Below are 27,770 nucleotides of genomic sequence, written 5' to 3' on the forward strand. Positions count from 1 at the left end.
TGAGCCCATCTGTTCATACTGTCTTCTTGTTCAGCTTGTTTGCACAGCCCAGTATTACATCAAAGAGATTTTAGTAAAGATTGCCATTTTGGGAGTAATGGCGATCTGACATGTGCCATTATAGGTTAACCTTGCATGCCTCTCCCCACTGTAGTAGATCCAGAAGAAACAGACATTAATAGACAAATCCATTTTATTATATACATAAAAATGAATTGGTTTACAAAAAATAAAAATAAGACAGCAATACTTTTCTTAAGTTTTTAAAAAGAAGATCATGGATTAAAAACAAATATATATGAGCATGTTTATTTACAGCACAATGGACAGTGTGTTTGCCACCACCTGAATGGCCCTGAGGGGGTCCACAATGTCTTTGAGCTTATCTCGTCTGAGAACCCAATCTGGTGCAAACCTGGAACAAAAAAAACCAAAACACTTTTAGTTATCTCTGGAAACATACAAGCACAATTTCAGCGTACTATGTAACTCAGGAATATCCATACTTTGGTGCAGCGCGGGATTTACGAGGTGTCGCCGGAACAAAGAAGCTCCCGTTGATCGACGCGCTCATCTTCTGCTTGATGATTGTTCTTTCTGTGTCCATCTTGTGTTTGCGAGCAGTGAGGCGGTAAATACTGTGGATCCTATCCAAGACCTTGGGTAGCTTTTTGACCTCCTAAAGAAAATACAGTAAGCAAAATAGTTAGCATTTTCTCTTGTGTAAAAATATCATTGATATTGGTATTTATGCACTCGTGTTATCTGTTTGTTACAGTATCTACGGACCTCAGTGCGTTGCTTGTCCTGCAGCAGGAGCGCAAGAAGGAAACAGGCCTTAGTGAAGATGCTTCCACCCTTTTCTGCCACTTTATCCCCTGCCTTCTCCCGGTATCTCTGCAGCAGGTCCAGCAGCGTCTCCACAGAGTTTTCCACTGAATACACCGCCTCAATGGTCTTGTGGTACTGAGCGGGGAGTGGAGATGATGTTAGTCCTGCACACTTAAACAACACTGAAGCATCCACGGCTGCATGTTCTACTTTGGCTGAGAAAGACAGAAACACTCAAAAATGAACACCACCCCCGTACACTTTGTTCTTCATATTTAATCTTTGCAGTGTGAATATTAATGAAATTAGATTACCAGCATGGAAGCTAAGCAAGGATTAGTTTGTCCTATTGTTCGACGTTTTAAAACGGTACAAATTAACCTGTTTTTGTCAAATGAGTCTGGTGGCTTTTGTGGGGGAACATATATGGATACAAAAGCTTTACAGCCCCACACAAATGTTTTACTGCTGCCCTTGTCCACAGCAGTGCATTGCTCAACTCCAGTGTCAGCTTCTCAAAAGCACGGGTGTGCTGAGGGTCATTTACCATCGACAGTATACAGATTACAGGTTTATTCAACCCCCACTTGTCTAAACAATCCCTTTCCAGCCACAAGATTCACAACAAATAAGTGAGATGTCTGGGTCTGCCATGCCAACATGTTCCCGTCACAGTCAGGCAGATTATGTTGCAAGACGAACAAAGCTCACAGCGAGAAGAGAGAAATCAATAACAGCAAACAGTCTGACAGAGGGTCAGATCTACATACAGGAAATGGGAAATGCTTTTAGAGAAAACAGAAAAGCTCGATAACACTTTAGTTCTGATATTTTCAGACAACCAGAGTTAAGTGATAGAGCTCTTTAAATGCATCTTCTCTGTGTTCTTGCAAGTTACTGTTTAAAATAATGCAACCGAAAATACTGCTGAATTTAAGAAATACTGGATAGTGATTTGTGCAGCACCAACTTTTATGTACCTTTATATTATGACAAAAATGTCTAACCATGAGAATACTGTATAAAAGTACTCTGCATTTACTATAGCTATACATAAATAAGTATTTGTTGCCACCTTATATTACAGTCACACTGAGGAAAACAATGGCTGGCCCAAAACCATTGTGAAAGTGTGCAATGAACTTTGAATGAAGTCACATTTAAAATGGATGCTTTGAAGACGAAAACAGTTTGTGACTGAATGAGAACAGAATGCGTCAGAATGACTGACACACTGTCCAAGGACTGTAATTGATTAGAGGCATGTTGCCTCCCATCAAGCGAACAATACATTATGCTTAACCTCTGTGATAGGTTGGTTGTCGTAACTAGTGATGTCACCAGAACCAGTGTGTGTTGTACCATTTGATACCAAAATTCTGAAAATGTGATGGTACTTGTTTTTTGAGAAGAAGGAGAAGAAGAAGAAGAAGAAGAAGGAGAAGAAGAAGAAGAAGAAGAAGAAGAAGAAGGAGAAGAGAGAAGAAGAAGGAGAAGAAGAAGGAGAAGGAGAAGAAGAAGGAGAAGAAGAAGGAGAAGAAGAAGGAGAAGAAGAAGGAGAAGAAGAAGGAGAAGAAGAAGGAGAAGAAGGAGAAGAAGAAGGAGAAGAAGAAGGAGAAGAAGGAGAAGAAGAAGGAGAAGAAGAAGAAGAAGAAGAAGAAGAAGAAGAAGAAGAAGAAGAAGAAGAAGAAGAAGAAGAAGAAGAAGAAGAAGAAGAAGAGGCCTAAGTGAAGTAAAACAATAGCTCCCAGATCAGTTTGAATAGATCAGGGTGAATGCATTTCAGTTAATATTACAACATCCAAAGCATCATCCTTCTTATATTTTGCCAAAAAGTACATTACCAACAAAGCTGTGAAATCAGCTTTGTTCCACTGGCTAAAATGTTTGCAATGGGTAACATTAAATGCTTATGCTAGTGTAATATAACATTAGTGGGCTATATAATGTTAACATTTTAAATAAATGATCTGCCAGTGTTTTAAAAATGACTTTAATGAAGCAGTTTATGGTCGAGTATGCGAGCTGTCACTTCAGATCATTTCTGCTTTGGTATCGAATTGGGCTGTGAGAATTGTTCAGTTCTACTGCTGTTTGTACCGACTACTAATGTCCAGTATCAAATCCAACCAATGGGTAACTATCTTTTTTTTTTTCTAGTCACAAGGAGGTTGCTGTCCTACTCTTAGTCTTAGGTGAAATCTGACAATGACAGTCTCTGTTACATTATTAAATATGCTGCAACAGAGGAATGGAGGAGGTGGAGATGGCAAATGTAAGATAAAACATATCTCCTCCATTTCATGCATGCTCAGACAGTTAAAACAGCTTAATCTGATGTTGGGCCTTTAGGGAAAAAAAACAAAAAAAGAACAAAAAAAACAAAAACAAAGAATAAACAACTGTCTACCTTCCGCTTTAATGTCACACTAAACTAATTACCGGTTTACCTTTTATGTTTATAACCTGAGAGTACCGGATTACTTCATGAGGAAGCATTAAATACAAAGTGCTGTTCTGTGTCTGCAGTACCTTGGAAAGGTTGAGAAGTATCTGAATGGAGAAGGTGATGACGTCCATGCAGGGGACACTCCTGTTACAGCAGCGGATTAGTGTGAAAATGACGTTAGTGGCTCCGCTCTCCACCAGCCGCTCGCAGCACTCTGGGGACAGCCTGGTGGCGGTTTCTGCACACGAATGCAACATGCAAACACACATGCACACACAAAGAGATTTCAGTCAGGACAAATCATAAGATGCACTCTAACATGAATCAGAAGTATGCATTTTGGCTAATTAGGCACATATATATTTACACATTTTAGACTACAATATATTTAATAGATTTGGGAGTGATTGCAGCAATAGTCCCTAAAATATTACCCACCATAATTCAAAGCCCAGAAGTGGATGTTGATTCCAGACATCACGCATTAGAAAGACAAGACACACAAAGAAATGCTCCAGAAATGCTTAAGCATTTTAAAGAGGCAGAGTTTCTATGGTATCAATTTAAATCCTCGTTCTCAAGTTGTCCATTCACTCATTTATAATGGTCCTCAATGTTAAATTGCACTGACTTTGACTATCTCATCTAAAGATTATGAGAATGAGGAGAAATATCAGCATGCAAGAGGCACAAGTAAAAATCAGTATTGAATATCTGCTATCTTTGAGCCCTCAGGCAACACTGCTTTAAAACCAGGCATGGCTGTGTCATGAAATCATTGCCTGGGCCCAGGAACACTTCCAGAAATCACTGTTACTTCACAGTGAAAAGTAACTATATTACTGGGAGTATCTAAATGTTTGGTAGGAACTACTTACATCTTCTGCCTCGCACAGTGATATGCAAAATACAGTTGTATAAATTTATCACGGCTCACGTGTGCTCATTCACTCAGTTGAAAATAATGCCTGATCCTGAGCTGAGTAAACTGTAAACAGCCTAGACACAGTTTATCACACACGTGGTAAGACCACAAACCTTGTCCAACATACACAAAAGTAAATCATTACACAGAATATGATGACTTTACCATAAGGCGAACTGAAGAGCAGGAGAAATTTACATTAATAAATATGGTTATGAAATAAATACATGCTTCAATACAAGCTGCATTAGTTTAGCTAATCTGTCTGTTATTGACATGTTACACAGAGTCCCAACTAGTTCTGAATTGAGGTTGTAATAACAAGTAGGTAAGCATTCACAGTTCATCTGTTGGCTCACTGTTTCTATAACTTGCATAGCATGTGTTCAGTGCTGTGGTGGGGTGAGCCAAAGATATTGATTTATCAGCACTGTTTATTCTCATTAATAAAGCTGTTTAGTGTTACATAACTTGCCACATCTAAAGCTGTGGGATAACTTGCAGGGAAAATGCTGTTTAAACCAATTTTTGTACTCAGCATGAGGGGAAACGAGTAGACAACGAAAAGCCTTACCAAGATTTTTCAAGGCCTCCAGAATGTATGAGAAGTGTTTATAACGAAGAAGGTAGTCCAGTGCAGATGAAGTTTTGTTGCACAGTCTGTCTTCCTCTCGGACACTGGCAGTGACCAGACGTAAGCGGTGCCTCAGCTTTACAATCTTGGGATTGTCATTCAATCTGCGGGAGCAGTGTCCTCTCCACAGAGCCTAGAAGGAGAAAGTGGTTAAAATTAAATTAAATTAAAAACAAACACACAAAACAAAAACTCACATTAGTTTCAAACTGCTGGAAAGCTAAATAAGTTAACAATTTTCAGGGCAAAATGTGTATCAAATTTTTTGATTGCCATCAATTCATAGCAAACATTTTGCTAGTGTAAACGGTGTTATTAGAAGTATTAAATATTAACAGCAAAATTAAAGAAATGATCCCAGCAAGGCTGTTACCGCCTTACTTTGTAGATTGTAACAACATTTTGCTGACTACATTGTCCACCAATATCAAAATGATGAGGATAAAGTAAAGACTGGATAACAAGTTGTTGCTTTAAAATTTGGTAACACTTTAAAACACAGCCTGCAACTAAGGGTGTGATTCCTCCATCATTACATGGAATTTCAATTTATTTTTCTTTTAATAACAATGTCGTTATGTTTACATACAAAAGCTTAAGCATTGGAAGAAAATCAATTTTTACAAGATCTGTCATACTCATGAACATAATTAATATTAAATAAAGATGTAAAAAAAGATCATCATAATAATAATAATAATAATAATAATAATAATAATAATAATAATAATAATAATAATAATTATGATACACAAAGGCATAATTAATATACTCCACACCTGTACATAGAAAAGTACAGTTTATTTATGATTTAAAATTGGGAAATTGCTTGTCCATAAAATTTCAATGAAACTGGGCAGTACTTAAAAGTATAAATTGTATCTTTTTTGTGTCTTTTTTCCTATAAAATACCTTAAGTTATAAAATTATTAAAGTTACTTATGCATTACATAAATTCTCCTCTGCAATTTGCTATATTATCGTGGTCGAGGGGTTTGTGCATCCCAGGAATCCCAGAGGCTATGTACTCGAAAGGGCTTTTGCCCCTGGTAGGATCTCCCATGGCAAATTGGTCCTGGGTGAGGAACCAGACAAAGAGCTGTTCAGGAGACCGGGTGCCAGTCAAGGTCAGAGACCCTGGTGGACTGATCCCAGGCTACTGAGGCTGGTGAAACGTCACCTCTCTGGTGAAGGAGGAGCCTGAGCTGGTGTGTGAGGTTGAAAGGTACCAAAGAGATATAACCGGGCTCACTTCAATACACAGCTTGAGCTCTGGAACCAGCCTCCTGGACAGGGGCTGGACTCTGTCCCAGTTAGAAGTTGCTTTTGGTGACAAGCGGTACCTTGGCATCTCCTTGGCTGGCTGCCTGTATATTGGGGGTTTTCCCCGGTAGACGAGAGGGCTTGATCCCTTCGGGTCAGGAAACGGATCCTAACTGTTGTCTGCGCAGTCCCTCAGTGGGGTGCTTGAGGGTGCTCCATCTGGAGACTCTTGTCCTACTGGAAGACTTCAACGTTCATGTGAGCGACAACATGACGATGTGTACTGGGAACGCCTAGCAGAAGCACTCTGGCAGACCTTGGACAGCACTGGACAGGATTGTGGACATTGAGTCCAAATGGACCACGTTCAACACCTCCATTGCGGAGGCTGCTGCACTGAGCTGCAGCTGTTAGGTGGTTGGTGTCGTGGTGGAAACCCCTGAACCAGATGGTGTTCACCGGAGGTAAAGGAAGCCATCAGCCCATGAGGCCTGACCGGACGCAACCCGATCAAGGTAGTCTTCCGTTCCACCGAAGCCTGTGGGAGGTCGGAAGCAGCTGGTGTGTACCCTGAGGGAACTTTGAGGACCTCCCTAACCCCACTGACACATCTTCTGTAGAGGAAACAGAGCCTGGGGATGAGATGGATGATTCATCCAATCACCGGGGGTGAGGCCACTGAGGCAGTTTAAAAACTGAAGTTCCTGAAGGCTCTGGATCTTGTAGGGTTGTCTTGGTTTAAAAACCTCTACAATGTCGTATGGAGATTAGGGGCGGTACCTCTGGAACATAGCGGTGGTTCCCATCATTTAGAAGGGAAACTAGAGGGTGATCTCTAACGATAGGCGACTCACACTCCTCAGCATCCTAAGGAAAGTCTATGCCAGTCTATTAAGTATATTTGACGGTGCATGGGAGTTTGCCCAACCAGTCTACATGTGTGTTGTAAACTTGGAGAAGACGTTCGACCGCATCTCTTGGAGTACTCTGTGGAAGATGCTTTGGGAGTATGGGGTGTGTTGCCTGTTAATATGAGCCATTCGGCCCTTATACAACCGTTGCAAGAGCTTGGTCCACATTACCGGCAATAAGTCAGACAGAATTTCTAGGCATAGCCAAGTGGCAGGAGGCTTCCACTTTTGTGGTCCCAGAATCTCACCTCTGCTTTTTATAGATTATGTTGTTCTGTTGCCTTGATCAGGTCTGTGGCCTCCAGCTGGCACTGGCCAAGTATAAAGTGGTGGGAATGAAAATCAGCACCTCCAAGTCTGAGGCCATGGTCTTTTAAGCATCTTGGGCTCTTGTTCACGAGTGAGGGGAGAGGGGAGCGGGAGATCGACAGACGGATTGGCTCTATGGTTGCAGTGATGCTGATCCTGTACCGGTCCGTTGTGCTGAACAGAGTGCTGAGAGTAAAAGCGACGCTCTCGATTTACCGGTCAATCTACGTCCCTACTCTCTTCTATGGTCACAAGCTCTGGGTAATGGCCTAAAGAATGAGATCAGGGATACAAGTGTCAGAAATGAGCTTTCTGAGAATGATGGGTGGCCTTTTTACAGTAACATTATTTCTAAGTAGAGCCGCTATACCCTCCACAGTAAAAGGAGCCAACTGAGGTGGTTTGTGCATCAAATAAGAATGCCTCCTGGATAAGGTGTTCTAGGTATGTACCACCAGGACGAGGCTCCGTGGCAGACTCAGAAGATATTGTAGAGTTTATATTGCTTGCCTGGCCTGAGAACATCTCGGTGTTTCCCGGATGAGCTAGAGGAGGTGGCTGGGGAGGGGGGAGTTCTTTGCTTCCCTTTCTTTGCTTAGTTATGGGTTGTCATATAAAGTGTTACCTATATTTTCTTTTTAAAATTAGGCCATGTTCGCAACAGTCAGGTGTTAAAAACTGTCCTCCCCCTGAAATTGTTTCCCAGTTGTAATACCATGGATTGACGATTGTAGAAAGAAAAGATTTAGCAGATCTTTAATGGGCTGTTCTAACTGAGGTGACTTAAAGTTGAATGAACTTTTTTTACCACACCTAAATATAGACTGAATTGGAAATCTGCGACTCTCCCCTTTAGAATTACAGGCAACATCTTTACCACACTCAGCACTGACTACGGTACCTGGGCCTTGAGAATACCCTGCTGAACCCTCTTCTGCCGCCTGAGCAGGAGGAATTTCCGGACAGCCTGCTGGATGACAGTCGCAGCCTTGTGGCGACGAACTAGCCAGTGCCTGACTGCTCTCTGAGCTGTAGCCACCTTACGCTTGTACTCCAGATAGCGTCTTCTCTGTTGCTTTGCTCTCACCAGTCGCTTTAAAAAAAAGAAAGAAAAAAAGGTCAAGATGCCATTTGTAAAAACTGTCGTACTCTTCAATAGATATAGCACTATGGATGTTTTGTGACTCTACCTGTATGGTGATAACAGAATGGATCTGTCTTTTAGCTGACTCCAAAGCCCAGTGAGCTCTGAGTGCTCGTTGGATCTTAATGGCACTGAGATGGTGAAATATGGCTGCTGTAAAACGTAGCCTCCTCTCTGCACGAGCAGCCTTTAGTATCTGAAAAACATTGGCTTACATTTAACCAGCAACTTTTTTTCCCCCTTACATTCAGCACATTGAGACTGCTTACTACAAATCACATTTCAACACTGTAAGACTCCAAACAAGCTGCAGTTTCTCTTAATTACAGTACCCTGATGTTTATTTTTGTACTGCAAATGAACTTTACCTGCTGTTTTGCAATCCAGGCTTGCCAGTGTTTCTGAAGTGTGATGGCAGCTTGCCTCACTTGGATGTATTTGCCTCTCTCCTGCCTGCCGAGCTGCACTGCTCGAATCCTCCGCTGGAGTTTCACAGCTGCATCTTTCTTTCTTTGGAAGATACGCCGTTCCACCAAACATCTCCAGCATGACTGGATTACAACAGCAGCATGATTTTGTCGGCTAACATCCCTCCTGACGCGCCAGCCTCTCATTGCTGCCTGGAGAACTATGGTGGATTGTTTCAACTTCAAAAACTTTGCTCTTTCTTGCCTCTGAAGAACACGAGCCCGATAACATCTCTGGATGATGATGGCAGATAGACGCATGGCCTGGAATTTGACTTCTTCTCTGTGTTTTCTGAAGACAGACTGGATCACAGTAGCAGCTTGATGCCAACAAGCAACTTCCTGTCTGACCTGCTGCCCTCTGTATGCTGCCTGAAGAACAACAGCAGCTCTGCGCAGCTTCTGATATGTTTGCAACTGTTTCTTTGCTGCTACAGAGGCTCGATATCTTCTCTGAACAGTCAGGACAGAGGATTTCAGAGTGAGATACTCTCTGTGTTTGCAGTGAGCTCTGTAAGTTCTCTGGATAACACTGGCAGCTTGATGCTTCTGTTTGATCATCTGTCGTGACTTCATTCCACGGAAGGCAGCCTGTAGAATGATGGCAGCTTTTCTAACCTCTTGATAATGTTTCACAACAAGGTTTCTGGTTCTTTGAGCTCTGAACCTCTGCTGTAAGACACAGGTTGCCCAGCGTTGTCTCCTAAACTCTGACTGAAGTTTATGTCTCCTGAAGTTTGCTTGAATGACAATAGCTGCTCTGTGCATCTTGGCAATGTCAGACCTGACACGATGACCTCTGAAAGCTGCTTGTAGGACCACAGCAGAATGTCTCATTCTTAGGAAGTTTTCCCTTTCTTGCCTCTGAAGAACACGAGCCCGATAACGTCTCTGGATGATGATGGCAGATAGACGCATGGCCTGGAATTTGACTTCTTCTCTGTGTTTTCTGAAGGCAGACTGGATCACAGTAGCAGCTTGATGCCAACGAGCAACTTCCTGTCTGACCTGCTGCCCTCTGTATGCTGCCTGAAGAACAACAGCAGCTCTGCGCAGTTTCTGATATGTTTGCAACTGTTTCTTTGCTGCTGCAGAGGCTCGATATCTTCTCTGAACAGTCAGGACAGAGGATTTCAGAGTGAGATACTCCCTGTGTTCGCAGTGAGCTCTATAAGCTCTCTGGATAACACTGGCAGCTTGATGCTTCTGTTTGATCATCTGTCTGGATTTCATTCCACGATATGCAGCCTGTAGAATGATGGCAGCTTTTCTAACCTCTTGATAATGTTTCACAACAAGGTTTCTGGTTCTTTGAGCTCTGAACCTCTGCTGTAGGACACAGGTTGCCCAGCGTTGTCTCCTGAACTCTGATTGAAGTTTATGTCTCCTGAAGTTTGCTTGAATGACAATAGCTGCTCTGTGCATCTTGGCAATGTCAGACCTGACACGATGACCTCTGAAAGCTGCTTGTAGGACCACAGCAGAATGTCTCATTCTTAGGAAGTTTTCCCTTTCTTGCCTCTGAAGAACACGAGCCCGATAACGTCTCTGGATGATGATGGCAGATAGACGCATGGCCTGGAATTTGACTTCTTCTCTGTGTTTTCTGAAGGCAGACTGGATCACAGTAGCAGCTTGATGCCAACGAGCAACTTCCTGTCTGACCTGCTGCCCTCTGTATGCTGCCTGAAGAACAACAGCAGCTCTGCGCAGTTTCTGATATGTTTGCAGCTGTTTCTTTGCTGCTGCAGACGCTCGATATCTTCTCTGAACAGTCAGGACAGAGGATTTCAGAGTGAGATACTCCCTGTGTTCACAGTGAGCTCTATAAACTCTCTGGATAACACTGGCAGCTTGATGCTTCTGTTTGATCATCTGTCTGGATTTCATTCCACGATATGCAGCCTGTAGAATGATGGCAGCTTTTCTAACCTCTTGATAATGTTTCACAACAAGGTTTCTGGTTCTTTGAGCTCTGAACCTCTGCTGTAGGACACAGGTTGCCCAGCGTTGTCTCTTAAACTCTGATTGAAGTTTATGTCTCCTGAAGTTTGCTTGAATGACAATAGCTGCTCTGTGCATCTTGGCAATGTCAGACCTGACACGATGACCTCTGAAAGCTGCTTGTAGGACCACAGCAGAATGTCTCATTCTTAGGAAGTTTTCCCTTTCTTGCCTCTGAAGAACACGAGCCCGATAACGTCTCTGGATGATGATGGCAGATAGACGCATGGCCTGGAATTTGACGACTTCTCTGTGTTTTCTGAAGGCAGACTGGATCACAGTAGCAGCTTGATGCCAACGAGCAACTTCCTGTCTGACCTGCTGCCCTCTGTATGCTGCCTGAAGAACAACAGCAGCTCTGCGCAGTTTCTGATATGTTTGCAACTGTTTCCTTGCTGCTACAGACGCTCGATATCTTCTCTGAACAGTCAGGACAGAGGATTTCAGAGTGAGATACTCCCTGTGTTCGCAGTGAGCTCTATAAGTTCTCTGGATAACACTGGCAGCTTGATGCTTTTGTTTGAGAAATTGTCTGGATTTCATTCCACGATATGCAGCCTGTAGAATGATGGCAGCTTTTCTAACCTCTTGATAATGTTTCACAACAAGGTTTCTGGTTCTTTGAGCTCTGAACCTCTGCTGTAGGACACAGGTTGCCCAGCGTTGTCTCCTGAACTCTGATTGAAGTTTATGTCTCCTGAAGTTTGCTTGAATGACAATAGCTGCTCTGTGCATCTTGGCAATGTCAGACCTGACACGATGACCTCTGAAAGCTGCTTGTAGGACCACAGCAGAATGTCTCATTCTTAGGAAGTTTTCCCTTTCTTGCCTCTGAAGAACACGAGCCCGATAACGTCTCTGGATGATGATGGCAGATAGACGCATGGCCTGGAATCTGACTTCTTCTCTGTGTTTTCTGAAGGCAGACTGGATCACAGTAGCAGCTTGATGCCAACGAGCAACTTCCTGTCTGACCTGCTGCCCTCTGTATGCTGCCTGAAGAACAACAGCAGCTCTGCACAGTTTCTGATATGTTTGCAGCTGTTTCTTTGCTGCTGCAGAGGCTCGATATCTTCTCTGAACAGTCAGGACAGAGGATTTCAGAGTGAGATACTCCCTGTGTTCACAGTGAGCTCTATAAGCTCTCTGGATAACACTGGCAGCTTGATGCTTTTGCTTGATCATCTGTCTTGATTTCATTCCACGAAAGACAGCTTGTATGACAACAGCTGCATTTTTCTTAACACTCAGGGCGTGCACCTCTGCTCTCATCTTTTTGTTAGCTCTGTAACGTGTTTGCAATACAGTGGCTGCCCAGCGGAGCCTCTTGTAGTTGCTTTTTTGCTGGTACATTCTATAGTGAGACTGAATTGTTACAGCTGCCATGTGCTCAACACACAGCCGCTTTCGAACTACATATCCTCTGTAAGCTGCCTGTAGACAAACAACTGCCCTTCTCTTTGACAGATAGTCCAGCCGTGCTTTTCTTGCCAGGGTTACTGCTCTGTACCTCTGCTGACAGGCCAAAACTGCCACTCTGACAGCCAGGAACTGCTTTCTATCTCGGATTGCCAGAAACTTTCTCTGAATGACTGAAGCAGCTTGGTGCATATTTGCAATCTTCCTCCTGGCCTTGTGGCCACGGTATGCTGCTTGGATTATTATGACTGCATGTTTCATTGTTCCGTAACTCTGCATCTGTTGATCCCTGAGCCGTTTGGCCCTGTACCTTTCCTGAATAATGATGGCGGCACACTTAAGGGCAAGGTAAGCCACACGCATTCTGTGCATCCTGAAGTGAGCTTGGATTGCTCTGGCTGCTTTATGTCTGCTCTTCAAGTCCTGCCTTTCTCTAAATCCCCGAAACACAGCTTGTATCTTAACAGTCGCCTGCTTAAGTTTCCTGAATTCATTTTGCTGCACCCTGCACAGCAAAAGAGCTCTGTATCGGCTTTGGATGGCAATCGCCGCACTGTGAACGAGAAGATAACGTTTCCTACATAAAAACATCCTGGCTAAAGCCTGAATGACAGTCGCTGCCTGGTGCTTTTTCTTCAGCTCTGCCCTAACTCTCATGCCTCTGAATGAAGATTGGAGAGTAATGGATGCCGCTTTCTTCTCTAGGTATGCTCTCCTCATTTCCCTTCCAGCCAAATAAGCTCTGTAATGGCTCTGTAGAACCACAGCTGCTGCCCTCTTGGCTCTGTACTGTGCTTGCACTTTGTGCCGACGATAACAAGCCTGTATAAAAGATGCACACTGATGCCACTTTTCTATCCTCTTCCTGTCCACTCTGCCTCTCCAGTTAGCTTGCACAGTGAGCACAGCGGCCCTCAGAGAGTTATATTCATTCTTTGTCTTGCGACTCAAAAGTGTTGCTCTGTACTTTTGCTGTATTAGAACTGCAGCTCTTTTCAAGATCAGGTAGCGCCTACGGGCAGCGTGCTTCCTAAAAGCTGCCTGGATCACAGCTGCTGCCCTGTACTGTTTTTTCAGAGAATCTCGAGCCACTTTCCCACGATACGCTGCCTGTATGGTAACAGCCGCGCATTTCATCCTGACAAACTTTTTCCTCTCCGCGTCTCTTGTCATGGAGGCTCTGAACCAGCGCTGGATTATGACTGCAGCACACCTCATTTCCGCCACTTCTTTTCTGACAGCGTGCCCTCTGAAGGCACTCTGGATGACAACAGCAGAGCGGTGCTGCAGTTTTAATGTGTGAAAACGGCGCCTCTGCACAAGGCCTCTGTACTGAGCTTGAATGAGCAAAGCACTTCCCTTGATCTTTCTGTACTGATTGAGACACTTTTGCATCCTGTACCAGGACTGGATTCTCACAGCAGCGGCAGTTCTTTGGGACATTTTTCTTCCGTACCATTTCTTAAAAGCAGCTTGTATCACTCTGGCTGCGCAGTTTTCCTTTTGTATTTTCTGAGCTTTCCATCTTCTATATCCTCTTTGTATTTTTACCACAGCGCTCCTAAGTAAGAGATAATGTGCTCTGTCTCTTTTTGAAATGGCCCATGCTCGTGAGTACTTCTGAATGACTGTCGTCGCCCAGTAGATTTTCCCATAAGCAGAGGCCGCCCTCCTCATTCGCCATTGTGCTTGGACAACAATGGTATGATATCTGAGGCATTGGTAAGCCCTCATGGTTGAAAACATCCTCCACTGAGCCTGCAAGGACAAGATAAGACCCATTTAGTTCAAAGAACAAAACATGTGGTAGCTTCATTAGGCTGGATTTGTCCTTGATATGACAAAACAGTAAAATTATCCAAAAAAAACAAGAAGTGTAATCACAGTGTTGATTAGACAGCACTTTAATAGATGATCATGAACATCAAAATGTCCTTGAACAAAGTCATTCACAACTAGACACAAAGTCAGATTAACAATCACCCGAGAAGCTTAATCTAGTTACCGATTCAAAAAGCCAAAGCCATATGTGAGTTTGTCAAACACCACTTCTAACCCTCAGGTATATAACGCACGTACACACCTGGATGACGGTTGCTGCTTCATGCTGCATAGCCCGAAGTTGAGCCTGTTTTCTAAGTCTCAGCTTTTTGCGGGCTGCATAACCTCTCCATGAGGTCTGGATGACGACAGCAGCCTGGTTCTGCCTCTTAGCTCTGCACCTCTGAAGAAAATTCCTCACCAATACTTGGATTTTCATGGCAGCCATGTTTCTTTCCTGCATGGAAGCAAGAAACAAAGAACAACATTAAACACGTTATCTCTACAGAGCAGGTTACTTTTTGGTAGCATTTTGTAAGCTTGTCAGTCTGCAAACATGATGGGTGTAGAGTTAACAATCCTTTAACATGTGACTTACATCCACCGTCTTCAAGGTTCATTTATGGACAAAATCTTCCTACAGATCTATTTCCAATCCCTTTAATAACAATTTAAAAGCATCACACCCTAAAAAGTACACCTCAAACACCCATAGTTACTTGCTCCCATGACCAATATTAGGCCAGTATCAGACATAACGGGCTAAAGGGTCTCATTCACACCTGACTTAACTGCAAGTTTAATTTACTCTGATAAATAAGTAGAAACCACAAACCTTGTAGAGTTCTAAATCTTTCTTGAGCTTGTATTTCCTCCAGGCTCCCTGTATGACTCGCGCAGCTCTGGTTTCATCCCGCAGGTCCAACAGGCGAGCGCACAGGAAGGACAAGTACGACATCACCACCTGCAAGTCAGTTCATGTGGATGAAGACAGAGCTGCATTCTCTCTCACATTTTGGTACATTAAATATCTTTACAATTGAGGCATTAAAAGCCTTATTTTACCAAATCCTGAGATTTTAAAGACAAATGACTGCAAGAGAGTTTGTCCTCACGGGGGAGGAAATTCAGTCAGGTTACATGGATGAGGCAGCCACAAAGTCAGCCTACTCCTGTAAAGTGAGCTTAATTCATTTCAAACCCAACCTCTGTCACAGAGCTACTGAATCAGAAAGCTACATTTGTATTATTGTTTTTACACATGACCATTTATACATATGTACCACAAGACAGCAGGGGATTAGTGGGGGAATAAGACTAGTGCAGTGTTGAGAATGTGTTCCTCTTTGTTAGTTAAGTACATATAAAACACACTGAATGTGGATTAATAATCAGTTGTTATGAATTTAACCAAAAACAATGCTCTGTGTTCCTGCAAGCTGTTTATGACACACCTCCCACCTGGTCTCACCTTCTCATTGGGGATAGTGTTGGACATGTCGGCCGGGTTGATCATGGCAGGCACACCGCCCAGAAAAGACACCGCACTGTTGACCAGTTTGAAGTTGCTTTTCTCGTTCTTCAGTAGCTCTTTAAACTCCAGCGATGGAGAATCAGGTCCTGTTGGCAAATAAATAGATTGAAGTAACAACTCTCTTTTGTATTGTGTATGTATTTTGATGTTATGAAATCACAAAGCTGAGGTCACCATGACTTAAAAAAAATAAAAAGATGTAATGTAATAAATTGTATTAACACATTGAAAAAACATACTGTGTGTTATTTATTTGTTACATTTCTTTTTTTCAATAATTCAGAGTTCCTTTCATATTCACTGTTTTCATGTTCTGACAGACTACAAATGTCTGTTTGAGGTACAAATATTCAAGTGAACTTTTTTCTTTAAATGCCCCCCGGCACAGATGGTTGCACTAAGGTTGCAGCACACAGCTGACATACCGTTTGGGCCTGTGGGCAGGGAGTCAAAGGAGCTGTCGGAGTCGCTGGCTGAGCAGCTGAGCTCCAGCCGGCCTCTTGGTGAGCACTCGACAGTCTGAGTGGTGCGGTGACTGACAGACGCTTCTGGCAGGAGACCCGGGTGGTAGTGGTGGATAAGGTAGCACAGGACGCGGCCATCCGAGAACGTCACGGTGAAGTTCTCCACCTGCACACACAGGCAGAGACAGACTTTATTTATTGTTTCCAACTAGAGTTTTCTGAAAACTTCTCACTGATGCAGTACATAAAGGCTAAAAAAGTACAACACAGCCAAACAGTTATGTTTTACCAGAATTTCAATATCATACAAACGATGTTGAAAACTTAAAAAAATAAAAACTCAAATCAGACTCCAAACTAACAGTACAGTGCTGCTCTCTGCGTAAACCACAGCCTGTAAAGCCTGTTTTTGGAATAAGGTAAAAAATGTGTCTAAAAATCCAAATACCTGACGATGATATGAGCTGTACTACATACAGGATGAAGCTGTTAAAAAGTTCCACGTTCTTACTGCATTTGTGAAGGTTCGAAATTGTTAGAAATTACAATGTCAAGGTCGTGTTTTGTGGCAAATATTCCAAAGGTCAGCAAAAACCAACAAACCTCTGTCATTTTGCGTCACACAATTATCATTTATATTTACAGTGTTGCTTCCTTTTGTTCTTCTTAAAGCCCTGAGATCGCACCCAAAAGCATATTTAGGGTTTACACTATAAAAATAGGCATTGAAAGACATTTTTTTAACCACATCCAAAATTTGCGGTTTTTGGGTGCTCTAGAAATGTATCCCACCACGAATTTCATGGTTCAGCTAAATGTATCCTTGTTTGGATAACTTGTAACAACGCACACTGAAATGGGTAAACACAATAGTCCAAAGGTGAGGTAGAGAGTAGTGGGTAACAGGCTGAAGGGGACTGCAGAAACTTTAACTACACTGCCTGGGTGAAAATATATCTATGTAACATTGTAGAAAGTAAGTCACATGAATGCACAAGGTTATGTTGCATGTTCTTAAAATCTGCGACATTCAACTTATATTGCCATTTTTTCAACGCTTTGTTTTGTTTTGTTTTTTACAATAAATACGCATCTCATATGAAGAATACTAAAACATTTTCATTATTCTCTTCTTAAGTGTCTATAAACAACCATTTGTCTGTCGTCTCACAATATACAGTGACTCGAACAACAAAAAGCAAAGTTAACCATAAAAAAATAAATAAATAAATAAAATTAGCCAAACATTTCTGAGCACGAGCAAAAATCTAAACAGGTCAGGTCTGCAAAATAAATTCACCTCCCATACAGTTACACCAGGCTTTAATCTGGGCAATTTAAAACTGGCGTCACTCGTGGATGGACTCTCCTTTAGAGCCACCCTGACGTGGCCACTTACAGAACTACAGCTTTTGGCCCAATTTGCATTGCCTTGCTTTTCACCCCACAGATTGCCACTTGGTTTAAATGCATATTTAGAAATAAAGACTTGAGGACATGTAGTCACACAGATGACTGGTATGAATGTGGTCTTTGCAAAGGAACTTAGATTTAGTAGACTAAAGTAGAGAATTTCTTTATTTAACAAAAAATGCAAACAAGAAGCCGCAAAGACTATAAAAGTTAGTCCTTTATTTATCCAGGTAAAATCTCATTTCCAAGAGAGACCTGGCATCATGGCAACAAATGTCAAAATACACGTACCAAAAAAGGTGAAGATGATAAGCTATGATGAAAAGTGTGTAGAAATAATCTAAAAACGACACAAAAAAATGACAAAAATCTACAGTATTACAGCTTTGTAAGATCAAGGTAACGGTTTATTCTGTATGCATCAACCTCAAGTTAAAAAAAAAAATGTAGTTAGTGAGCAAAGTGTAAAAGCAACCAGCAAAAGAGATAAAAACTTAAACAAGCCTCAATTACATCAGTTTAATTCTGAATGTGAAACTATTTTCTTTGGTTTCTTAGCTAAAAATAAAGTATTTAGTCTCACCTGCAGGTTGTAAAAGTCACAAACGGAACGGACCCAGTCCATAAGCAGGGTAACTTTGGTGCAGCCATGTTCATACGGGACTCTGGTTTTTGCAGGCGTCTGCCGAAGACCCCGATCAGCCTTCAGAGACGCTAGCCTCCGTTTAGTCCTCAGGGTTTTCTTCAGAAAGCCAATCTCCTCCTTGAGTTGATCCTCATTCAGAATCACCTCCACCTGAACATATGATACAGTGACAGCATATCAATCAACTCTTTTCACTTATTGGGATGAGGGTTCTCAAATGGGGGAAATAAAGGCATACACACATGAAATGCAAAGATGATTTTCCACAGCAGGCTCAGCGTCTTTTCTCTGTGTCCATCCACAATGTCTCTTGAATCAATGGTTGAGCCTGAAAAAAAACAAAAAAACAACATTTCAATACCATCAAAGCAAAGTTCTGAGTTTTCCTGATTTTCTATTTTCTTGTCATGTAAGCTCAATAAAGTTTAGTAAGAAAAAAAGTCAGGAGACTACAAGGTGATATAGAACTTGTTTACACTCAATGCAAAACTATAGCAGAACACAACAAATATCTTCATATCTTAAACAGTATATACAAATTTGATTTTCAGAAACTGATTAATTACCGCGTTCATCCTTCAGGTCGATCCCTTTGCTTTTGAGAACTTGTAGAGCGACATCGACGTTGTGGACCTTCTGCAGGCGGCTGATGGCCGGCAGGCGGAGCTTCACAGACAAACTCCAGTCCTGGACAAGGAGCTCCATCACTCGCCTAAAGCAAAAACAGGATCCTTAGCTTCCATCATTACACTTCAACTGATTTGTCATGAAATGAAATGTTTATGTCACACATTTAAATCCCACAGCAGCAGCAGCTGAACATAAACGAGTATCTACTGAGAACCTGATCCACACATACGGGGCTAGTCGAGGTCAAATCCAGCTTTTGCCACATGTCCCTTTGAACAATCAACATTACGTGCTGTTATAACCCTAACTACGTGTTGGCCAATCAGAATACAGGACAACATTATCTCACTCTTATTGCCTGTTTATGCCCTGTCCTTATCTTCAACACCATGCTGCTCTGTTGTATGTTAATTGCCCCTTGGGGATAAATAAAGTCTTTCTGATTCTGATTCTGACTCTGATAAAGGGCAACTTCCCCACTTAAAATACAGGAAATTTTAATCTCAAAACAGAAAAATATGTAACATTAAATTGCATCATATCCTGTAGACAAATAAAATGAAGTCAAAGATTTGCTCTGAATGTTCTTTTCTATTTAAGGAGCAAATATAAACAAACAAACAAACAAACAAAAAACCTTTGACAGACTCACAGACTTGAAACTGAACCACTGTCAGGGCTGTCAAAGAGCCAATCCTTCAGTGAGAATTCAAGGAAGGAAATCCCCTGTCTGAAACCGCCTTGTCTGAGAGTCCTTAGCTCCCATTCCCCTGAGGAGTGGGGATACTGCTGCCTATCTGAGCCTGACCTCTGAGAAAAGCACACATGCATCTGGGATCCGAGCATCGCATTAAAATTCATGCCGACACACTCACACTAGACGAACGCCACATTTTAAGTCAACTGCCAAATTCTTCACAGCGAAGTCGAACTCATCCAGGGGCGTCTGAACGTGGGAGACGGGTAACCCGAGGTAGCTGAGGTGCCGCGGGAGGATCCCCTCTCCGCTCAGGAAGTCCCTTGAGAAAGCCAGCAGCAGGTCTTTACTTGCCTGTTAAATAAAAATTTAAAAAAATTGAGCAGCCAGCACATAGCACGACAGAGGTTAACACAAGCCAAAAAGATCAGAAGAGGGAAAACTGTTTCTCATGCTTTTATTTCAGTCACTCTTCGCCTCCCTCAGTAAAACCTCCTTGGATCGTCTACAGCTTGTTACCACATCCTTCGAGACCTCTAACGTCACACCTCTGCAGATCTCACTGTGCTGGCTCCCCATTAAATTTTGAAGTCAATTCAAAGCTCTAGTTTTTACCTTTAGGCATCTTCATGGTGAAGCATATCCGTACACAGATTAACTTTTCTAGGCGTATGTCAGCACCAGGACTCTGGGGTCATCTGATCAGAGATTATTATCCATCCCTAAATCTAGAAGAAAAACTAAAGCTAATTCCGCCTTTGCAATCGTGACCCTTACTCTTGAAATCTCTCTCCTCGATTCTTTGATCCATGAGCTCAAAAAGCAGCTCAAGACTCATCTTTTTAAACTATTTAAGCTTTTTTTCTTTTTATTATCAAAATTCCAAAAGCACAATAACATTATATGCTCTCCCATTCAATACCAAGAAAAGAGTCTAACTATCTTAAGCTTTTATTCAATGTACAAAAATTGTAATTTTCCACAAATGTTTGCTGGTGACACATTGTGTCTCTGGCGTACCTTGAACTCAGCATCAACACAGAACAGACAGGGGTCGTGTTCAATGAGCCGGGACTCTTTGGCTTTGTCCAGGAAACACACGAGCAGCAGCAGCTTCTTCAAAGTGAAGCGGGACAGCGCCTCCTCGTGGCCTAACCGAGAAAAGGTAAACAGGCGTTCATACAGTGACAATAAAGACAATTTCCAGTTTACAAAGGAAATCTTATTTTCTTTTCTTCTTTTGATCACAAGAATCCTTGTTTTAAAAAGTAGACTTTGCACTCCCAAATTGTTTGAGTTATTTAATTGCAAGTGGGATTAAAAAGGAATTCCAAACATCTACAAAATCAGGAAAGTATTTCCTTCATCCTTTGCTCCGTCATCTGTCTTGGGCTCTTCAGCATTATGTTCCCAGATTAATTTCAGGAATAAAAAAAAAAATTAGAGATTTTGGGACATTAATCCAGTGAATCCAAAGTGATCTTTAAGCCTCATGAGAGCTAATCACATTCAGAAATTAATCAGTTACTCAATCAAAGTGAAGGGGAGAAAAAAAGAGTGAAACATCCTGTTTCCAACTACAGAAAACTGAGAATTCAGTGTTTCACCTGAGTGTCAATCAATTATGTTTGTGTTTGGAACATTTGAATAATCATGATCATCCAAATAATCATCACATCAACTGAAGCAACTGCAGCTGCACATTTCAGACAGTTTTAGATCTGGCAGCATAACATTGAGCATCATGCACACTGACTAAGCATTGTGTCTATATTTATTATTTATTTATATTTATTTGGTTGTGCTGCCCATTTCCTCATCTATTTTACTATTATTTTTTTTTTTTGGTCTAATAATATAAAGCACATCTATTCCAGTGCAAAATGTCATTGCTGTTGTGTTGTTAGAAGGAAATTAAAAGTTTGAGTCAGCTAAGGAATAACAAGAAGTCGGTTAATTAAGGTTGTACTCATGCCCAAGTTGTTAATTTTCTATAATAAAGTGTTTCTGTCTGGTGTTGATAAGGCAAACCGAGACTTGTGTTACAGCTCAAGTGGGAAATTCAAAAGCAAACCTGGGCTGATAAACATACAAACAATGCCCCATTTTTAATTACTTTGAATTCAATTAAACTGAAAGTCTCAGCTCTCCTGGTATTTCTATTAGCTCTGACGCTGACCCAACATCCTCTTAAATTACCATCTTTGTAAAGGTGGGGCACTCGGGGGTGTCTGAACTCTGCAGCAATGTCCGGGTTCCACAGCAGTCGCTGGAGGATGAACACAGCCAGGCCCAAGGTGTCGCTGTTGCTTTCCAGTGAGATCAGCTCTCCGTAGATTGTCTGAAGATGAGCAATATTCAGGGTAAAATAAATAAATAATAACATTGTTGGAAATGGCAAACGCTGAACACCAGAAGAAAACACACGTGTCAGAATACCTCAAGTCCGATCCGTAACCACAGGGGATTGTACGAGAGGAGCCAGTTGAGGACTTTTTTGCGTTCACCTGAAAGATGACACGAACAGGCCTTAGTGACAAGAATCTCAGAGCATTGAGCTTTCATTAAGCAGGACTCTTACCTATGTCCTTCCAAAGGTGGCGGTCCTTCCTGACAAGCAGCCGCCTGGCCTCCACCTCCAGTTCGAGCCTCTGAATGGCCTTGACCATGGCGTCAGATGTGAACAGCTGGCAGGCGGAGCGACGGAGGCGATTTAGTTTGCGTCTGGCTGTGTAAGTGCTGAAGGACATCTCCTCTTTGGTGGGAGCTTTGGGCACACTATACTTGCCGTCACCGCCCATAGCAAGGGACACAGCATTTACTACACGAGACACACAAGAGGAAGGTCCAGATTTAAGAGGTTAGAGATATTTAAGGTGTTACCATAATCTTCTCATGTTTGAGCCTGCTTCCCGTTACCTTTGGCGACTTCGGTGTTGACCTTAAAGTCATCTGGGGTCAGGACGTAGTTGATCCACCATGTGAAACCCCTCTCCTGCTTCTCTATCCACCTCTCGTCGTAAAACATGTTCTTGGCAGCAAACGGCATTGGGTGTCTGGGTAGAGCTGAAAGAAAACAGTACAAAACCCAAAACAAAAAAATACAAATTAAGAATAAAAGCAAATCACAAAGCTCATTTCACAGTGTTTATAATTTTTACAGTGTTCACATACCTGTTTGTGCAGGCTTAATAAAGCTCAGCTTCGACTGTGCCACAGCAATTACTTTTGCTGTCTTCATAGAGGGAGCACCAGGTGCCTTTCGAGATGGAGCACCTGTGAACAACAGAAGAAACTGTTATTGACGCCATTTTCCTCATCATCATCAGCTGCTCCCTTTATGGGTCGTCACAGGGTATCATCCTTCATTCACACACGTATGTTCTATCACACTTCCACTGACTTTCACTCTTCTTCCTTCCCCAACTAATCGCAGCAGATGGCTGCCCCTCGCTGAGCCTGGTTCTGTCAGAACTTTCTTCCTGTTAAAGGGGAGTTTTTCCTTCCCACTGTCACCAAGTCTTTGCTCATAGTGAGCCGTCTGATTGTTAAAGATAGTTGAAGAGACTCCTGTCTGGCCATACCTTTCAGCCACCCTGAACTTCCTACATGTCTTCATACATGTCTTGCACCACCCTCACATACTTCACTGTGACTCCTGACTCCCTCAGAAATTACCACAGTTCCACTCTTGGCACACGATCACATCAAGGTTTTGGTTCTTTGCTGTGGTTAAACATATATTATGTTATATGTGTTATATGCTGCTCTTTTCCAGTTCCATATTTTAATTTTTGGGCTCACACAGATCAAAATAATCTGTGTTTGTCTTATGGTTGTGATGGAGTAGTCAATTTTCTTTAAGGAGGTTCCTAATTGAATGAAGTGACTCAAAGCATCTCTGACAGCCATAATAAGAAAAAGCTACATGACTGACTGGCAACCTTTCAGGGTGTAGCCTGGCATTCACCCCGTGACAGCAGGAATACGCTCCATCCCCTGCAACCCTGAACTGGATAAGTGATTAAGCAAACAGATGGATGATATCATCTCATGTCACTTTATAGGCTAAACACACTCTTTTCTATAAAATTCTAATCTTTGTAATTAAGCTGTTTTGTTTTTTTTTTCAAGAGTTTTTAGCTCACATGAATAACTTGTATGCAAGCCAACTTATTACTTGAAACTTTGGCCCTGATTTGTACAAATATCCATTTTTGTAACAGTGCAGAAAGCATTATAAGCATTATTTAACCCCAATTTATCAACATATTCCTGTATACCTTGTGAGACAGCTTTGGAGTTGGGTAGCTTAGCCTGGGCGGGAACTGCAGACTTCATAGTCTTTAGAGATGGTGCAGTCACTGAGCGTACTGAGCCTGCGGGGAAGCAGGGGACATTAACCATCAGCAGGTTATGCACCTCCAAACTGCAAATATTACAAACACGGCCTGAAAATAACACCCCATGCACCGAGTCCGACACCAAAGTTTAAAATAACGATATCTTTTCAGTTCTTATTTTATTTTATAGCCCTGTGACAGACTGAGAGAGACTCCAGCTTCCCATGATGGATGGCTAAATTTTATTTTTTCTGTCTGTCATTTAGCCCTTTGTTTCAGGCAATCAAACCTTTTTAAAATGAACTGAACTGTCACTGGTTTTGTAGACAGTTTGCAAAACTGATGTGACAGATAAATATCAGCCAGTGACATCCACTAATAATCAGTCAGCAAGGACAACATCAGCTGACACCAACATCAACCGATACTGGCATCAGCCATATATCAGTATCACCAGCAACCCTTTTATTGAAAATGAAATTAATAAATATGTGATACAAAAAGAAAACAAATGTGTTATGAGCATAAGTAGCTAAAACAATTCAAAAGGTGCCGATTTAAAGTTTGTGGAGATATCTTCTATATTTCTTTTAATCCTCTTCTCTCTGAACATAATAGAGCTGTTAGTATAAAGCACATCTAAAACGGAAGACACACAAGCTACAGCCTCCATGTCAACAAAGACATGAACAACCTTCTTAAAGGAGGCTTACCTGATGTTCTCTGCCTTTGTGATGCACCTCTCCTCTCCTGGACTGATCGGGAGGGCTCGGTTTTCCCAGGCACTACCTTGCTCCTTTTTACCTGCTCAGTTTTCCTGTCATCTTCAATCTTCCCATCAGTTTTCAGAAATTCCTCACTCTTCCTCTTCTTGGTCTTTGCTACTACGTGAACGGGAAACAAGTCTTCCTGAACATGAGGAGGTGTAAAAACTGCTAGGGGCTGCTCATACACTTTAGAGTTTGACAAGAGGTCACGATGATGAGGAGAAGATGAGCCCACAGGTGTTGGAGAGGCGACGGTAAAAGCAACAGGAGCAAGGACCGAATGAGGTGGGGACGTTACTGAGAAAGAAAAGCGAGAAGGAGCCACAGGTGGAGGGGAGGAGACAGGGAAGGTGATGGGTGCAGGTGAGGCAGCGAGCCTCAGGCTGGTGCTGGAGGAGATAAACTCTGGGACCTGAGGTTTGTCATCACACGGGCTGATTCCTTTGTCCGAGTCTATGACAGGAAGGCTAGGACTTCCTGGACCCAACTCACACGGACTGATGCCATCAGACAGCTCCAGCGTTTTCTGCAGGAGCCTTCGTCGTGACTTCTTTATTTTCCTTCCACTCGAACTATTTGCCTCCACCGGTGCCTTACCCTTTGTCACTGTGGCAGAGGTGAAAGAACCTTTTTTTGTCCTTTCAGGAAGTTTATCAGCCTCTGAAACGCCCAGCTCTCTCACTTTCTCTGCCTTTTTGCTGACAAAGAAAATAAGTCTGGGCTCACTGGACTCTGACAGCTCGGGGCTACCAGATGACGCTTTGAGGACATCTGTGTCAGGTCGACAGCCATGTTTTTCACTGTTAGATTCGAGCGAATCTGAAAAGTCACAGCTCGAATTATTATCTGGAGGGCTGGTGTTAACATCGATCAGATCCGAGTCGATGAGAAACAGGGCCTCTTTCAAAGACGGGAGGGGGCTTCTAGGTAACTCACTGTCAGCAGCAGCAGCTGCAGACTTTGCAGTAGCAGGAAGTGGGTTTTCTGACTCAATCCAAGGCATGAGCTTCTTAAACCTCTCCGGTGTCCCAATTGGCGACAGTGTCCTGTTGAGGATTTTGGTAAGATCTTTGTTTTCAGGTTTTCCTGCAAGGACATCTGGGCTAGCGGACACGCTACCAGAGCCTACCACCTGTGCGGCCGGAACAAGCAAAACCAGCGGAGAGTTCCTACTAAGTTGTTGGACGTTCTCCTTTTCTGGCAAGACCAGAGATTTTTGCTCCTGGCTCAGATTTAAGGCTTTCTGCTTGTCTGATTTCAGGCAGCGATCCCCAGCGGGGCTGTGCTTGGTTAGGGACCTCTCTATGGCACCTTTACCCTCATTAAGTGACGTGAGCGGGCTGCGTGGCTTGTCCCGTTTGTACTGTGGATTTCGAGACACTTGGAAAGTTTTATTGGCTGCCATCTTGAGAGGGGGGTGCTCGACCTTCCTTCTGAGTGTTGTCATTTTTTCACCCTCTCTCTTGCTTTTGATTGTGTCCCATAAGGTCTTCTGAAAACACACACACACACACACACACACACATTGTAAATGATGTGTAAAGTTGCAGCCTACAAAACAAATCATACAAACTAGGCCTCCAGTTAAGGCTATAACTGCCTCATAATAGTCAGACCAAAGAGTCATACCAGTTATTACTGAAAGCACACATCACAACTGCACTGAACTCACCAAATATCACCAAAAGCCTTACTTTTGTATCTTAATGCTGGTACAAAAAAGGCAAGGCATTTTCTCATTTGATGAGATCAAATGTGATATTCTTTACCTAAAATAGCTTAAAGTCATTCATTCACATACAGCCTAACTTAACCTCAAATGAGACAGGCCAGTGGAAGCAATGTATGTTAAAAACACTGTTACAATAGGCAACATTAAAAAAAGAAAAAAAAGAAGCTGAAACCGGACACAACACAATGATGAACATCCTGACATAATTATATCTCAGTTTTCACTGAGTCTGTCATTATGTGCACATTACAATTTACAGATCAATGACCATATTTCATATCCAACAACTAGCCTTGATCTAAAAATGCTTTTGTGTTACTTTTCACATGGTTTCACTTCTGTTTAGTGACTGACATGACCTCAGATGATTAACAGTGCATTTTGGAATAAATAATGTCCTTCACTGCTGCTTTCATACTTGGCAGCTGCTCATCAAAACATACTGCAAAGTGAAGACGGGAAAAAAACTTCAGCTATCTGAGAGTAACATTAGCTGTAAGAGCCTCCGTGTAAAGCTGTGGATGCTTACCTTTTTCCTTTTTGGTGCCTCTGCTCTCCCCAGCAGGACAGCCTGGTGTTTGAGGACACCATTGGCATTTAAGACGATGAGCTCTCTGATCCCACCTTCTTCGGTTGGCGTCCAGGTCACCACCAGAGTGAACGAGCCCCCAGGCTGGAAACAAGGACAGTTTCTTATAAACAGAAATCTTTAAGGGTGTATTTAATGATATGAAAATCCCGGTGGAGTTTGGAATCTGGTGTGTGAATGGGTACTCGTGTATTTTCTGTATAAGCTAAAACATACCTGGATTTTGAACGTGCTGCAGTCCACTGAAAAGCCTTTACTTGAGGGGATCTTATCAACAGAAACCTCCGCTGCAGCATACTCTGTAGGGTTCTCAATCCTCAGAACAGCCGACTTGGAGGTACCCAGCTTAACCGATCCAAAGGTTACGAAAGGAGCCTTTGAAAACTGGATCAAACTCAGGACGGGAACATCGTTCTCTTTGTCTGTGTAGTCCCTCCTTGTTGGACTGAAGTCCAAAAATCCTCTCTGTCCCGAATGTACGCCTTGAGCCATTTATAATTAATAAAGTCAATCTTGTAGCTTTAAAAATTAATTAGAAAAAAACAGCTTAGTTAACAGTAATTACATGTTAACTGTTTCCAAATGGCCGTTTAGGCCCAACACTGTCAGCTAGCAAACGTTCAGTCTCGCTTCCTTCGACAACACACTGACAGACAATCTAGTTTGAAATTCGGGCGTCTTGTTTATTGAACCAATGATAAACGAGGGATAACGACCCCATAACCAATGGGTAAAGTGAATACATTGGATCCGTATGAATACACGACGGTTGACCAAT

The 27,770-nt window shown here is 42.4% G+C and overlaps 1 protein-coding gene across 2 annotated transcripts; it reads right to left on the reverse strand.

The window, feature by feature from the left end:
* Window positions 1-311: 311 nt before the first annotated feature.
* aspm (assembly factor for spindle microtubules) lies at window positions 312-27,658 on the reverse strand. Of its 2 annotated transcripts, XM_019346874.2 has the most exons (27): window positions 27,209-27,658; window positions 26,933-27,076; window positions 24,618-26,163; window positions 23,845-23,940; window positions 22,736-22,837; window positions 22,481-22,627; window positions 22,143-22,382; window positions 22,001-22,068; window positions 21,761-21,902; window positions 20,582-20,712; window positions 19,740-19,915; window positions 18,801-18,946; window positions 18,477-18,562; window positions 18,172-18,384; window positions 16,137-16,341; window positions 15,649-15,797; window positions 15,013-15,141; window positions 14,440-14,634; window positions 9,796-14,114; window positions 8,835-9,138; window positions 8,513-8,662; window positions 8,224-8,415; window positions 4,780-4,972; window positions 3,364-3,518; window positions 790-966; window positions 507-679; window positions 312-415 (listed from the first exon to the last, which is right to left on the reverse strand). In XM_019346874.2, the coding sequence occupies exons 1-27, from the start codon at window positions 27,482-27,484 to the stop codon at window positions 313-315; spliced, it is 9,957 nt and encodes a 3,318-aa protein (XP_019202419.1). In that variant the 5' UTR covers window positions 27,485-27,658; the 3' UTR covers window position 312. The 2 variants fall into 2 exon arrangements, with proteins under 2 accessions (XP_019202419.1, XP_019202418.1); XM_019346873.2 differs by having other exon boundaries at window positions 8,835-14,114.
* Between the last annotated feature and the right edge of the window lie 112 nt (window positions 27,659-27,770).

This window comes from Oreochromis niloticus, linkage group LG17 (assembly GCF_001858045.2).
Source record: "Oreochromis niloticus isolate F11D_XX linkage group LG17, O_niloticus_UMD_NMBU, whole genome shotgun sequence".
NCBI classification, from domain to species: Eukaryota; Metazoa; Chordata; class Actinopteri; order Cichliformes; family Cichlidae; genus Oreochromis; species Oreochromis niloticus.

Coding starts and splice junctions, on each gene's coding strand:
- aspm (XM_019346873.2), bottom strand. CDS start 27,484: ATGGCTCAAGGCGTACATTCGGGACAGAGAGGATTTTTGGACTTCAGT. Junction 20,713..21,760: donor GCCCCACCTTTACAAAGATG/GTAATTTAAGAG, acceptor TTTCTCGGTTAG/GCCACGAGGAGGCGCTGTCC. Junction 8,663..8,834: donor CCTGGATTGCAAAACAGCAG/GTAAAGTTCATT, acceptor AATGTTTTTCAG/ATACTAAAGGCTGCTCGTGC.